Source organism: Lepisma saccharinum, chromosome 6 (assembly GCF_977018435.1).
Source record: "Lepisma saccharinum chromosome 6, izLepSacc3.1, whole genome shotgun sequence".
NCBI lineage: Eukaryota > Metazoa > Arthropoda > Insecta > Zygentoma > Lepismatidae > Lepisma > Lepisma saccharinum.
Window position 1 is genome coordinate 34,837,003 of NC_139234.1, and position 17,051 is coordinate 34,854,053.

The 17,051-nt window shown below is 35.7% G+C and overlaps 1 protein-coding gene across 1 annotated transcript in view; it reads right to left on the reverse strand.

Moving 5' to 3' along the window:
* Nucleotides 1–17,051, reverse strand: part of LOC145988683 (PH-interacting protein-like) — a 105,872-nt gene that overhangs the window by 77,467 nt on the left and 11,354 nt on the right. The window contains exons 6-10 of the mRNA XM_083123761.1: nt 14,719–14,814; nt 7,870–8,030; nt 5,574–5,750; nt 1,901–2,058; nt 816–932 (exon numbers count right to left, since the gene is read on the reverse strand). Coding sequence (XP_082979887.1) covers nt 816–932; nt 1,901–2,058; nt 5,574–5,750; nt 7,870–8,030; nt 14,719–14,814 — 709 coding nt within the window. The remainder of the gene's footprint in view (nt 1–815; nt 933–1,900; nt 2,059–5,573; nt 5,751–7,869; nt 8,031–14,718; nt 14,815–17,051) is intronic.

The window sequence follows — 17,051 nt, forward strand, 5'->3', positions numbered from 1 at the left end:
AACATTACACATATAAATTAGGGCTAGTACATAGCGGTACAAACCCATACCAGTGGTATAGGTACTGGAAAGTATTCCAGATTTAATCACTGATACTGACTAACACTTTAGTGTAGTCTGAGTATCTTCTACGGCCACAAAAATGCATGCCAAATGCACAGAATTTTATTTAATTTTGCACCAACAATGTGTGGCAAGAGAGAGTACTATAATTAAATGATAGCTATACTATGTAATTCTTCAAATACTTTAAAGCACATCTCTGATAGATTGATGTACAAGCATGAATACTTCTCGGTTGTAACAAACACATCAACCATTAATGGGTTCGCATCCAGAAGTGTCCGACTACAATTGCAATGGAATATTTATATATTTGTCCAGATATGAATTTTCATGATGCAGGAAAGTGCAAAATGTGAAAAAATCAATGTAATTTTGAGGATCCTGAAAATTTTGTTATTAACAGTGATGAAATATGCATGAATATTATTTGAAAGCAATGCAAAATGCCTGTTTTGTCATGCAGTAAACATCTTTTTGCAAAATATTACCAAATTAGATCAAAAACTTGCTACATGAATCAATTAAGGCTTTCTACAAAAATTGTTCTTGTATGTGATTTATGGTAGTTTGTAATGAATTAACGAAACATTGAAGCATAGACTTCAAAATCAAGAATCCTTTCGCCCATCAATAAAGATTACTTTGACTTCAAAAACAGCCAAAATCACACTCAATTACATTTTGCTTGTTACATCTTGATGTCCCTTGTGCCAGATTGATTAAGACAGGCTGCTTTTCATAGTACTTGCCTTACATGATGGTCTGCACTACCTGCTGCTAAAAAGTTTCCTCCTTGACTAAAAGAGGCACAGATCATTTGTGCTTGACCTGGCCTCATTCTTTCATGAAACTGGATTGGTTTTGGTCTGCAAATAGTAACGATCTACAATTAAAACCTGAGTGATTAAATTCACACACACACACATATGTATAATCTAAAATAAGAAAATTTAATTACAAGCCACGGTAGCTCAGTCGTTAGGGCATGTGACTACCATGTTAGAGACCCCGGTTCAATCTCGGGGAATTTTTCCACCTGTTCGAGCAGCTCCGGCACCCACCCAGCATCGTATAAAGTGGGTACCTGGAGGAAACTCTGGGGGGTAAAGGCAGGGGTGTGGTGCTGATAACATCACCCCCACCTTTGGCCATGATCAAGAAAGTGTCCTAACCCCACACCCCCTATACGCCTTCATGGCATGGTGCATAGCACAGGGGAGCACTTTACTTTTTTTTAAATCTTTTTAATTAGAACTAGAGAACAATTGACAATCAATATTAGGACTATGCAAAATAGGAAAAAGTAAAACAAGTTGAATTTGTAAGGTGAAAAGTAGAAACAATTTGACATTTGAAAATGCTTTTTGATTGCAATTTTGAAAGTCTGCATCACTAATTCCTTGTTGATTGAATTAATGTAAAAAAAAGGTAAAGGTAAAGTGTTCCCCTGTGCATAGCACCACGCCATGAAGGCGTATAGGGGATTGAATTAATGGCACATTATTTTATTTAACAATGATTTCTTGTACAATGATAAGATTTTTGAACATTCAGGTTTAATTTACATGAAATTTAGAAGATTTCGCACTTCCGCATTGCACAATTTAATGGTTCAATCCTATTTATTTCCAAGATCCACTGTGCGAAATCTTCTAAATTTCACATAACTAACTTTAAACCGCGTTTATCGCAACCATCATGAATTCAGGTTTAACATTTCCCTAGTTAACATTCATTTTGTTAGTTCCATCAAAAAGATTAGAACAGAATTTTATTGCATAAAGATTTGTTTGCCCTTACGCCAATATGTAAAGGTTAAGATAACTATACTCACTGAAAGCTCACTTTGTTGGTAGCATGAGGTCGTTCATATGTCCAAAATGCCACAGACCCATCTGTGCTTGTAGATACAAGGAATCCCTCATGTCCTTGATATGAAGGACAAAAATGAACGGCTGTAATCATTCCTGTATGGCCTGTCAGAACAGCAATCTACACAAAAATAGGAAAAAAAATTACCATCATGTTGCAAGCACATGATTGAAAATAAAGTAAAATTCCCACCAACTGTTTCAAAGAAATTGACCCTAGATAGCATCAGTTACATAATACAGTGGAACCATGATTTTACATTCTCCCGCATTATACATTCAAATGTGACAGTCCTAACTTAGCAAACATTATAAAAATTTTCAGCTTGTTTCCCTGAAAAACGTAAAATCGACATTCCACTGTATCTGTTTTTCAAATAATTTTTAAAATATTTTTTTTTATTTTTTATAATTTATCAACAAACAGTCATAAGTAGGGAAAGGATTTTAAGGTGCAACACCTTTCCAAAAATATAGCAGTTTTCATACTGATTGTTTGATGTGTGTTTTAGGACATGAAATCAAGTAAAAGGAACAAACACACTTTGTTGCACCTTTTCGTGAGGTTAGCACATTTATCCCCTCTGATACTTCAGCACTTATTTCCTTCCTTTTCTTTCATGTTTTGTTAAAAAATTGGACAGAAAAATAAATAATTTTCACTCTTCTTGAGCAGCTACATAAAATCCTATAGTCGTATTTGCCATAGACAAACATGGATTCAATTTGAGGAACATACCAGATGTGAAAGTATGACAGATAATGTCATATGGCACGTTTAAGATGCTACATTTGTGCAGTTGCAGAAAAATTTCAAGTAATCTGTGCATGTCCATTAGTTCTACTTACACATAATTCAAGAATTCACGAGGAACAGAATGTAACAGCTGTAAAATATACTTCTACTCACCTTAATTTTAGTAAGTGACACTAGATGGCACCATGCGGGAATTTCGAATAAACAGTAAATTCTTGAATCATGTCTCGCTTAAAAGTTATGATAATTATACAGTTACAGCCCTATTAATCTTAACGTCTTTGGTACGAGTGTTGATCATTTATAATAGTGGTTAACTTGTCTGTACAAATTTGCCGCCAAAAGTTTGCTATTGCCTTATGCACAGGGACATTTCGATGTCGCAGTGAGTGCACGCATGGGCAAATTGCATTGATGGTGTTTCAAAATAGATCTTACAGCAAGTTACACCCGAATCCTTCACATAAACAAATCAAGAAGGTTTATTCATGATTGGGAAAAGAGAGACGCGGTAGTATATAAATACGGAGAAACTAGTACTCACTTTTATCCGCGAAGCTGTTTTTTCTTTTTTTTCGATTAATTTCAGTGGCCACTGCCACCAGTGCTTGGCGACAAAGGGAATGTGATATACCTTTATGAACGAATGAGGAACATTTGCAGTAAGTGGAATTCGGTTACCTGTGGTCCGGATGTTGGAATCATGAAGGGAAATGACTACACACATGTGTGGTAACTGGTCGTTTCCGGGACTTCAAAGGTAAGCTGTTGTTTCCAATATATAGATACACGAGCTCATGTCATCAAACAAAGGGTAGATAGATCTACCTAGATTGTACTGACCGTTTATAGCATGCTTTCGTACGAATCGTGTGATCCAATATAATTTTGGATAGTTCGTTGCGATTCTCATGGTGCATTGCATATGGAGGATGACGTCATCAATATGAGAATAGGCATTGTTGCAAAAAACAAGCTCACGTCTTGTTTAAAACTTCGTAGAGAGTTGAACTTGTATCATGAATGTGTATATGCATCACACACTTGTTAGTCATCATTAATTTGAGAATGATTGCAGCTTAATCTTACACGCTGATACATGACCACATTTGGACACGCATGTCTCACCTAGACAAAGAAGGGATATCACATGATTTTCTGCACAATTGATGACTTTTAAGATATAAGGATATTCTCAGTCAAAGAGTGATATCGGTTCTATTAATACTTAATGATAAAGCTTGACATTTGTAATAATGTCGATCATATTGTATTATTTGTAATGTTGATTTCTAAAGGTCAAGAGAATCAGCTGTTCAGGTGCTAATAAATGGCATTGTGCTCCAACAAGTAATAAATAAACTAGAACATATTGTAGGGCAAATATGTAAAGATCTTATTCAATAAACGTATTCATTGAAATGTGAGTTCTGTTTCAGCCAGATATAAGTTACAGCTATTGAGATATAATGAGCTATGAACTATATTTATTTCAGAAGGATATCTTTATGGTGTGCTATTTCGTAACTGGACTGGATTCTGATTGAAATTTCATATTGCCGGTTCAAGGGTGTGTAAAAATTGTCATGATTCAGTTAAGGGTGCATTCTTAACATATTCGAGCCACATATTTGGGTGACGTCGAAATAAGGCAATTTTGCATAGTATATTCAGGTGATAGTTTTGACAAGTATATCTGTTTGAGCAGGAGTGACCTGCTTGGTATACACGTATTGAAAACTAATTTAAAAGCCATTTGGTTTAATTTGATTAATTTTGGGGTTGGTATTCCTCTCCAGCTCAACTTAACTCACTTGCACTTTCAGGCATTTCGGGTATGACACGGGTGACCTAATTTGCATGAGTAAAGAGTTAATAGGGAGGTAATTCAGTTTGTCGAGTTCACCTCTCTTGGTGTGTCATAAAAGCCATTGCAACTTCGACTCAATTTCCTTTCCGTGTGCTTGCAAGATATGATCTATTGGTTTCAGTTGATATTGAGCGGAGTTTCTCCACATATAAGGATCTCCTGAGCTCAAAGCAACCCTGACTTACATTCGAAAACAGAAATGTTGAGCATAACAAGAAGTTGGTTAAAACCCAGTAAATGCCACATTATTTCCTAAAAACTGGTTAATGTAATTATTGCTAATTATGTTATTTACTACAGTGTTGAATAAAGAATGTTAATGTAACTGGTTTATACCTGAACAAAGGCACTTTATCAGCACCTTTTTTTTTTAAAACATTTTCAGAACGTATGTTTGCCTTTCCCGATCATAATTTTCCACCTTAAAATCTGTTCCCTAGTCATCACGTTTAAATTGAGGTGAGTGATAACAATAATGGTAAATCTGGACTCAAACAAGTCACAGTTTAGTTTTGATATCTCTTACTTTTCTATTTCCTCTTGTCTTTTTTCTCACATGGGGATAGGAAGAGTGGAAACACTGGTAGCAGTATCTATCTTTTCAAAGTGGTTGACCCATCCCTACATAAAAGGTATGTTACAAAAAAGAAGAAATTAAGCAAATCTATTTTTTACTCCTCAACATAGTTTAGAAACACAAAATATTCAAGTTTCTTACATAAATAAAACTTCCTTGGGCGGCGGCTTTAGTGTTATGAAATCTGGCCCAAATCATTTGTGATGTTTATAATTTGATTGTTTCGTATTATCACCAGTGCCTGATTCAGAATAGTCATTAGGTTAACACTTGTAATAATTTAGACCATAAAACTTAGAAGCATCTTTATAGGAATAATCTTTATATTTATTCAAAGCAGGTATAGATTTTGGGGGACACCCTGCATAGGTAGATAATGAATACTGAACTTCATTCAACAATGATACCCCTGAAACACTACCTAATACTTACAGGGGCTGTCGTCTCCAAACACCATACTCTGATAATTTTATCACAGCTTCCAGCTGCTAGTAGCGTGTTTTCTAAACTCACAGCAATGTCTGTGATTTCTGCAGATGCTCCCCGTAATGTGGCAAGTAAGCGACCGTCATCCGTACTCCATATCTTGACTAGAAGGTCATCAGCACCCTGCAATATTTAGAAATGCATCTTGCTTAAAAGACTGGATATAAAATTAACAAAAGAGATGTCACCGCAATACACAAACAAATAATAATAAAATTATATTGGCTGAAAGTGAAAGTATAACTAAAGAAACTGACTTAATGTAACTTATTCCTGCTTCAGTGTATTTCATCAATGAGAGCAATGGTTCCCAAAGTGTGCGCTGCAGCACTCTGGGGTGCCGTGGATGACTTACAGGGGCACCAGGAAATATTTTCACTGAAATGACACTTATTCCAATGTTATGTGCTTATTAAGTACTTTTTATGTGTAAAATGTTTCTGAATTTGAAATATGTGTTTATATCCACCACGGAAAAATCTTGAAACTCTAAGGGTGATGTCAAACAAAAAAAAATTGGGAACCCCTAAATGAGAGATTGATTTTGCCAAATGTCTTCACACCTAGCAAAATCATTCATTTATTGAGAAAATTATGTGGAACTATGAATAGGTGTGCGAGAGTTGAAATGTGAAATGAAAATGGTTCAAGTTAAAATTGTATCTTTACATTTTCAAAAGCTCAAAAATATGTACATCTACAAATGTTTTAACAAAATGCAATGACCATGAGTAAACATGGAACAACAAAATATTCTAACATTCTAAACATGCAACAAATGTGTGTTACTTGCAGCAAATAAGCTGATAAAAATTTAATTTCTTTTTCTAAAAATCAGTGGTAGAAATTTCTTCCTGGAAGTGAACCAAATAAATGACCACTCTCTATTATTTTCAAATTGCCAGAAAGTCCAAAAAAATTTATCTGGAATATTCACTATTATGGGGTATTAACAAAACTGAGTTGTATTAATAAAAATAAGAATGCACAGATTCCTCAACCTTTTGGATCATCTTCTTGCACACAAATTACACAAATCAGGAAATTTGTTGCGCATAAGAGTGTGACAGAGAGAAATACATTTGTTGTACAATTTCTTGTGCTTATAAACCAGAAAATGATAAAAATGATAATGCAGTAACCTATAATTGGGCTTTATCAATGAAGGTGAGAGAGAATGCAATTGTAAACGTACACCTTCAGTTCTCCGAGACGATTACATAAATAAATGAGAATGATGGCTAGGGTCGTCCTGATTCATTGGTTTGCCACATGAGTATTGTAATTCACTGTTGTGTCTATAACAACGGTGATTATAATTATTATTGCATCCAAAGTAAAGATGTCACATCTGTCATTTCAGGAAATTGGGTTTTCATTTTCATCTTAAACGAATAGCCCTTACCAGAGATGTTGAATAATCGTAAATAAGCAAATCTAACCGGAAATATTTTTACTTCAATTTTTAAATTATCAGAAATTGAGATAAAATCACGTAGAAACAATTACATTGTTCTCCATTCACATGCACACTTGCTAGCTCTCGTATTCCTTCAGTTACGTTCATAGTAACAGTACAGTGTTTCGTAAAAACACTGAAATATTGCAGAATGTCCCTTTTCATTTTATTCTGGTAAGAAAAACTATCGGATGCTGCTTACACAAGGGGAAAAATTATAAGGCCACAGAGGAACAAACTACAGAAAGAAGAGAGATTCACAGCACACGACTGACTATGGCAAACTGTCAGCAAGAGAAAAGAATTCTCCTCCTAGAAGCTTATCTTCCTGCTTCTGGTAAATCCACCCCTCTTCCGAGGTATGCATATAGCTTTGGAATTGAGGACTACCAAATGAAAGACTAAACATGCGATAAACCTGTCATCATGAAATGCCTGTCACCTGGAGCCTACGGAGAGGAACAACTTTCACTTTTCCTCTTCATCTGTTTTTTTGCAAGAATTAATGTAACAAAGGATGGATTGCAGCAGAAACTGAGTTCTGGCTTAAATTGCCAATAATTTACTTAAGTGTCTTGAAGTAACTGTAAAAGTAACAGTTGAAACGTTACTTCTATAGGAAAAAAGTATCTCTGTTACAGTTACTTCCAAACACTGCAAAAATATAATGTAAAATTTCGTCATGTTAGTGTGTGTGATTTCTCATAACAGCGTTAGGACCACAATAACACTGACATTTACAAAATAAATCATAATATGTGAAATGTGAGTAAAGAAACTTACCGTAATTACATACTTTCCAGTACGATCAAACAATAGGCAGTAAACAGCTGACAGGTGACCAAGTGTTCTACAGTAAAGCTGTAACTTGTTGTAGAATTTTGGATTGACTATTTGAATCCTACTAAGAGATCCAGTGAATTCTCTACCCTGAAGAACTTGAACTGAAAAAATAAAAAAATGCATATTCACACACAATAATGGACAAATAAGTTTACATATACTGATATAAAAAAGTGAGTGGGGAATCGTATATTTTAAATATACATGTCTCTATATATATAATGGAGGTTATTTTCAGATGAATATTAAAATCAAGATTACTTTTTATTTGCATTTTTCTGCTTAGTCTCATCATTAGATGGTTTATCTTTTAATTGGTGCATCAGCTAATAGAAGATACAGTGGAACCGTGACAAGACAAGACAAATTAAAATGTATGAAAATGTAAAATCCAGTAAAATTTAATGCCATTATGCTTTATTGGGATGATGACTGAATGTATACTACAGAAACATGTAAAATCCAGATACACAGAATCAGGATTCGAATGTATTTCAATCTACAAAATGCATGAAATTTTATAGTTACTAGGGTGTCAACAAAAATAAAATTCTTGACTTGTTCATGACTTTTTCTGGACTTCCCCCCTACCGTTTTCTTAACATTTATTGAATCATCCCCTACCCAGGTGTAGTCGCAAAATTAAGAAAATAGAAATTTTTATTCAATGAAAAACCCATACCACAAGGTCAGTTATGGTGAAAACTTAATCTGTACTTAAACAAGATTTAGACGTGCTTTAATTATTAATGCATGTAAAAATTAATGCTTCAGACTTCAACCTGAATGATCACAGTACTTTATTTAATATTTTTACAAAACTTCAAGCACACAAGAATGTAATTCCTAAGAAACAAATTAAACACATCTTCACGACAACTCAATTCAATTTCATAATTCCAAATATTCAATTTTAATAAATCCCAGTACAGGTATATAACAATGAAAGTTCACTATACTGTAAAAAATAGCAGAAATTCTTGACCGGAAGCACAATTTCTTGACTTTTTCTTCACTGGTAGACACCCTGGTTACCCACACCTGGATAGGTACAAGCTCCAATAAATATAATGCACGGAATCCAGGAGCATTAACCAAGATATTTACATGAATTAATATCTATACATGCTGGGAAACCTCTGATGGGTAACTCCTAGGGTGTCTCTCCTGCCAGAACCTATGAAAGTTTCCTTCAGTCAGAATGCATCATTGAATAAATTATGGTAAAGATGTTACTTTATACGGTGAAATCTCAGATATACAGTTTATGGGAGGGGGGGGGGACAGAAGGGAAAAAACATAACTGAGCAAACGTATTATAGAAAGATAATTGAAATCCTAAAAATAAGTACATAAAGAAAGAAAAGGAGTACTGAATATACACCAAAGTTTGCTACATTGCACTAATCTGTTCCAAATCATTATTGTAAATTCACGAGAAATAGACAGTGAAGGTGCTGGGGGGTGGAAGGAGTTCAAGCAACGTTAAAAAAAAAAAAAAAATGTTGAACATTAGGATCTTATGTTTCCTACTTTGTAAGTTTTCCAAACCCTGCCAATGACAAAATTTGCCAGAAGCCTGTTCCATATGCCAGGCGACCTGTCCTTGCTTTTGCAGCAATCGCATTCATTTAACATGCAACCTTGAACACTTGCCTTACGATTGGGGAACAAACACACTATTGCCAAACGGATAGTCACTAAATGCTGCTTTCCCTAGGGTTTTAACACATTCTGAAAGTGTGATTGAGGTGTCTTTGTTCTCTCTCTCCCCCACACAAAAATGCATGTGGACAATTGAGAACATGGCTCAATCACTATTCACAGTTCTTTACTCACGCTCTTATGTAATCATTCCTAGTATACAGAAGAGAGAGGGGGAGACTTGCTTAGAAAACTTTCCTTTCTTCTTGTTTGCCAGGAAAAGAGCAAGAATAATTAGGAACCAATGAAAAAATGATTAGGAACCAATGAAAAAGAAGTCCCCAATTTCTACTCACAAGAGCTCATTAATCTGCAACTGCTGTGCAAGGCTATGCAATAATTTCATGAAGCAGACTTTTCTTCAATGCAGCTGTCTGCATAGCAAATATTGTTCGTGTCCGTTACAATACAAAAATCCTTCCCCCTTTCTTTCTGCAACTTCGTTCGGGAATAAGCACACTGCTGATAAAAAAAATGAATGCTGTAGTCCAGCTTCTCTTGTCTTCAGCAAGTGTCTTTAAAACATGCAGGACCTTCTATTCCAACACCTGTGCGTTGGTGCCAGTCTGTCAGGAGGGAGGCTGCTACGGGCGCCAATGTTGTGTCTGACTGTTCCAAAACAGTCTACTTGCCAATATCCGCTCATGCCACATTTCGTTCTTGTCTTATCTTGCAGGTATCACAAGAATAATCCTTTTGAACGCTAGAGCCAGTGGCATGAGCAGGATTTTCAAGGAGGGACTACCGCTACGAACAACAGGAACCGGAAGTCAACCTAACAGTAAAGTATCGAGTTCCCAAGTGGATGGTGGCAGAGGCCACCGAAATTAATAGAACATTTACAAGTAAGGTTCGCGGATATATCTTTAGTAACTCTCTTACGTCTTATATTATCAACCACGTTGTTTATTCCCCTCAACATGAAATCGTATTATCTATAAATACCATGGTAATAAGCAGTGCTCAAAAAATTTTCTTCAAAGCTAGGCACCAAGTAGCAATTGTGCCTACTACAGTATGTTTCAAAAGTCGCGCAATCCAACACACTGTATATGATGCTGAGCATCACGGTATTCAAAACATCGCTAATTTGAGAAAGCAGGAAATGGGGTGTTGGGGGCAAACGGTAAAAAATTGTTACCGACTCTATGGAATGTTCACAACATTGATAAAAGAAAAAATCATTTGCTGAATTACGCTCTACTGCAATTTGAACTTAGAATCATCAACATTTCGTACATATTACAGCAAAAGATCGCAGTCGCCAGGCTGAAATTTTTAGTCGCAATGGCAACCTGGTGACCGGCATTTTTCAAGCCCTGGTAATAAGACACAGCGGGACTTTTCCCCACCTGCAACCTGCTCTTGACTCCCCCCTCCCTTTCTTTAGATTGTTTGTAATGTTTACGACAGGCTGGCTAGTGTAGCGCAAGTGACTTGCCTAGCAGCTTGAAATATATCACTTTTAGATCTGCTTTAGGAAGATACAACTTGCCCAGTGCAATGAAAAGAACAATAGCAGGTTTACTTAGCAAAAGCCAATCTATCTGGTTCAAGGGTGCATTGCCCATTCCCTTCTCTCCGATGCAAGTGACAAAAATAGAATTTCAAGTCGAGTGGCTGGTCCTGTGGTTGCAGCTGATATGAAAACCTGTATGGGAACGGGTAGCACATGTTATCATCATGGAAATCTTGAACTCCAAGAGCAGCATTCTTTCGAGCAAGCAAAGTTAAAAACGAATAACTGAAACATAACATAAAACTGGAAAAACCGTATAACTGAAATATAATAGTATGCAGCCTTAGGGAAATTAGCAGGGAGTGCCAGAAAAAAAAAATACTAACGAGAAAAACACACTATCGTGAAACGTATAACTGCGATTTCACAGTACTTTGCTCTTTCAATTATTCCAACTATGCAGAATAAAAAGATGTAAGTAACAGGTTTGTTTCTTAAACAATAATTTGGAATGTTGCAAATATAAGATACTCCAATAAATTTTACCAGTGTTCAGTCAATATATAGTTACATAAATGTTACAGTTTCAACAAAACAATGAAACTAAGAGTACCTGCTGCATTGGTATATTTTTAATACTTAACATGCTGGGTAATGCACACTAATAACATTAAAAATTTCAATTTTTCACAAAAAAAGTTTAAAAATCAAATTAATAAAAAAAAAATCATGATTTAATCACTCATTAAATCAATAATTTTCAACCCTGGTAAGTAATGAAGAAACAGTGTATTAATATCAAAATCATGTGGAGCAAAAAGGTCATTCAAAAAAGGTACAAGCTTCTGCCATGAGACCAAAACATAACATCCAAGCTCTACTGGTAACAACCACAGCACCTATGCAAAACCTTGTTAGAGAGAACTTATTACCACATTTACGCATGTAAAGTGCACGTGCGCGTATAATGCGCACACTAGTTTTTGATGGGTAAAAGTTACAAAAAATTATATCTCATATATAATGCGCAGTATAATTCAGTTTCAAGAAATGGCTTCCTTAGTTGTAGGTCGTAAAGCATGTTGCTATGCCGATCAAGAGCTAGTGACATCATACCTATGAAATGAGTCACCTGTTGCTATGTGTACCAAGAGTAGAATATTCTCTTGTGTAAACAATAAGTCTCCAACCCATGCCACCTCCCCCTTCTCCTCCCACTGTGTTTAGCATCCCAAAGCTTTCACTTTTTAACCACCTTATTTATTCTGTAATAGTAGAAAGCGAGATCAAAATTACGTTATGGATTTGCAGTGGTCAGGAAGTTATTTTCTATTTTCTCAACCAACAAATACTGCTCATATGCATCCCATGTGACAGAAGGTGCATGCTTGATTTCTGCCAGAGTTGCACTGCTTTTCTTGGTGTCACAGAACATTACATTACAAAGTGAAAGACCTTCAAACATTTATACGTGGTTTTGCTCATTCCTTCTTTACTTTTTCTAAAAGAACTTCAAAATATATACTTTTTCCGTGACTAATGTATCATTTATGCAAGGCACATTCAGGACCTTCAATCTAGCAGTTAGCAGCACAAGATTTCTTCCATTAAGGAATTTGCACTCCAAATATATAATACTATTTGGCCAGTAATACATTTTAATTATTATTTTCTTTTTCCTTATGTTTTCTTTCATCCAAAGCACCATAGAAATCAGAACGTTCCTTCGTTTTGTGATGAACTTATTTCAACCGCATTTCTCATTAGTGTCATTACCTTGAATGGAATACTGTTGCCATCTTCAGAAACTGCAGGATTTAAGCTTTACAACGATATATAATATGATAGGGTTCCGTAAACAGGAAAAATCAATGGAAGTGTCCCAAAATCATGGAATGGCCCTGTACGGTTTCATGTTGCAGTCTGAATTATTCCGTGCATAATATGCATCACAGTTTTTGGGAGCAAAAATTTTGGAAAAAAGTGCATATTATACATGAGTAAATACAGTAATAAAGGTTTTTATTGTTTAGAAAATCCCATACCGCACACAGAAAGAATGACCTTTACCAAGTTGCAGCATTGTGCGAATTCGAGAAACTTAAGTCTTCCACATTCAGAACATATTTTTCCATTAGATTATAAAATGTTTCTTAGTTTCCAACATCACTTTTATTGCGATATAATAAAACATGAGTGAAGCTTTATGTAGCAATGTTTCAGGTATACTATAGTTCAAATCACAAATCCTGACACCTTCTGTAAACAAAACCACCTGCATGCAGAAAGCATTGCAAACTCATAGAAGTAAAATAATCCACACGAAAATCCAGCGTTGTTACAGGATTCGTTACGTAAGGTAAAACAATGGCAAATTTGTAGTATGGGATACACTGCCGCAAATGACGTCTCACTTTAAACCCAATGCTCTTTCTTTTTTTACTTATTGCTTCACCTTTATGGTTAACTCTTTGCACCAGTAATCATTTCCCATAAATTTGGATTCTTTCTTTGAATATATTTTACTTGCATTTTTTAGACAAAATGATATAACATGGTAATGTATATTTCTAAGGTTTGATATAGATAGGAGTGTATTTGAAATTTGTTTGTACATTTTATGTAAATTGTATCTTATGTAAATAAAATATATAATGGGCATAAACAGCCATATGCATTGCTGAAAGTCCAATAAATATATTGATGATGATCAAAACAAGACAAAAAGTTCGTAAATTTATTGCGGTTGGAAACTTTGACAAGCATCCTAATAACGATTTTTGTTCCGCCAAATATAGTGCACTTCGTAAAATAACTTGGTGACATGGCAAGGCAAGATAAGTGTGAACATTTTGTAGTAATATAACTTTCAATGAGCTTAGAGATTTGTGCACATAATGATATTTTATAACATTGGTTATTTTCTAAAAATAATCATGTGAACAGCAAGGAAGTAGTGCAACTTAGTAATATTGCCTGACTTAGCCTTAGAAAAATAACATGCCGAGTTCTATGCGTGAGGGAAAGTCTCCGTTTACTCCGAGCTTGTTTTCAAAACACCAGCAAGGACAGCCTTTGAAAAGGGGTGAGAAACAGATTCTACTCAATATTTATGTAACGTTCTGTCAGTAGTATCCTGAGAAACCAGTAAATGAAGTGGTTAAGTTGGTATCCCAGTGCAGTGGTGTGTCAGTGTCTGCAGTTTTAAGGGTTATGAAAGAGAGAATGACCGGGAGAGTAACAATGTATGCGGCTGCATATTCGTCTGATGTTTTGAGAACGGGTTCTCACATTCAGAGGCTCTTATATAAAATGAATAGGTGCGGCGAACTATGAGTGTAACAGCAGATGATTGCGGTCATGTATCAGCTGACACAGAGTGATACATCGAATCGGTGAGACCGTTTGTTTACAGAAGGTCTCAGGGATGGTGATTTAGACCTTAGGTATACTAACAAAACTATCATCAGAATTAGTGTTGGTGATATTAACAAGCAACGTGAACCATCAAGAAAGATTAAGGGATGTGCTTCAAAATGCAATTGGTTATTATATTTGCATGTGGAAAAAAAACATCACTTATAGGATGATCCGATAATATAAAATATGCAAAGATATAAACATACCTAAATTATGTTGTGCCTCCTCTGGGGAGTTCAACAATGGCTGACCATTATTTCGAGCAGCATAATAAACTATTCCCCTTCTTTGCTTCCTGAGATCTAGGATGAGAAAAACATTGAAAAAAGAATAAAATATACAATATTTTAAAAATAAGAACAAGGTTTATTAGTATGGCCACATATTTATGATGAATAAAAGATCAAGATTTTGGTGCTAAAATCCTGTATTTGACTTGAAGATAGAAAGTGAAGGTGTGTCTGGCTTATATGGGTCTAGAGTTCCCAACCACATGTAAGCAATTTATTATTCACGTGTATGCAACCTATTAAATTCAATCGAAGTTCAATGAGAGACTGGAGGATGCATGTTGTTAGAAAGAAACTGAAAAAAGGAAAACACAGTTACATATACATTGCTTTGAGCAACGGGGTTGCCAACTTTGGAAAAAATGGCATATTTCATTATACAGTCACAGCTTTGGTCCCGCCAGTAGAAGAAATGAGATGTTTGGATTTTTTTAAAGAGCACAACATCTTTTTAAAAAACTTTGAAATTGTGGACACTCCTGGCTTGAAACAACTTTCAATGGTATCATTACAACCCAGAAGTGTCCGTGACTACATTGTTATGTAGTTTCTGTTAATTTAATATTTGCGTTGTCTACGAGAGCTGTACCCATAAAATAAGTAGCAGTTGACATAGCCACTCCTTATCCTGAACATGTAACAAGCAAAGTAAAATTGACTTGCTGATCAATCAAAAACCTCAGCATGAGCCACAGGTAGTACAGATACCCGGAGACAGTGCCTACACATGTCACATATATTATTTTCACTCTTCAGATGCAATAGTGTCTCTGTGGCATACAAGCACATTTCTTAGTTGTTTTCTTGCATGTGTACTACAACATGCAAAATAATTTTGATTGTGGAGAATTTACTGGGAATTATACACACACACACACACACACACACACACACGTTACTTCTAACGTACACGAGGGGAATACCCCCTATGGTTGACACTTAAAACAGCAGAAAAAGTGTTGCATCACTTTCGTGGCCATGCAGGTTCAGTATCTCTGTAACCAGCGCTCCTCCCACTTGCATCATGGAGCACTTTTACAGCTTTTAAAATCAAAAATATCATTGTACATACACACAGCAAAAAAAAACTGAAAAAAAAAATGTGGAAATTCCAACAGCTTTCAACCTAACACTCCTAGCCTAACAATATACATACAAAACCATCAATTACATCACTATCTCAGGGAGCTAAAAAAAAAAAAAAACAATGTTAAACACAATCTTCATGAACAATGCAAAATTTTCCACTTTTTCACAGCACAAATTACACAATACAATAAAAAAAGCTGAAAAGTGCACTGAAGTGGCTGATCTACACATGGAGGATTTTACTCTTCGAAAACATCTAATTAGCGTCTTGAGACACACTTTTACCAAGCGTGTTCGGGGATCGAACCTGGAGCCTTTTAGATGAAAGTAATTATTCTATTGGGGGTTAGCGGTAGCTCGTAAGCTCTCGCTTGGCTGCATCTTCTATCTGCGGAGGTACCTTAATAAACTTAACCTACACAATCTTTTATTTGAATGGCAACTCTCATATTTTCGGTTAAAATGACCTAAAGACTGCAAAGGCAAGGTTGGCTTGAGAGAAAAGCGTATTACCTGTCTCGTTCTCGAAGAGAAGACCAATGAGTTTCCAAGTTGAACTCTCACTCACTTGCTGACGTTAGCCTCTTAAATTCTCACTCAGCTTCGCTGTGTACCACTTCCAAACAAGTTTCTGAAAGTCTGAATCCAGCCTCAATCTCCTTCAAAATCCAACTCACTCTCCTCTCTCCAAAACTCAAAAACCCCGAATCACTCTCCTGTTCTCTTCCAAAACTCAAGCCCAACTCCCCTGTCTCTCTCGAGCCAGATCCAACTTGCATTCCTCCTAATGAAAACTCCTCCCCTTTTTCTCTCTCATCAATTTTCCTTTGCAAATATTGGCGAATGCTTTTCGCTGAGCTGGTGCTGAAGTTAACACTTTCCTATACTTCCTGTCAGGCTGCCTAGCTACACGTAACTCGAAAATGAAAATGAGAGATACGTGACGGTATCCAGCTGGGCGAAAAAAATTCCTTTGAATTTTTAAAACGTTTAGACAAGTTGCAGGTACAGTGCCGGTTATGCCAATGCAGTCCCTTAGAAGGTCTATTTATTTAGTGAAGAAAAATAAAAATACATTTCACATCAGTGAAAATGAACACTACAGACTAACTCTAAAACTAAAGGGGAGGAAAAAAAATGCAGTCAAAATTAGATTCGGT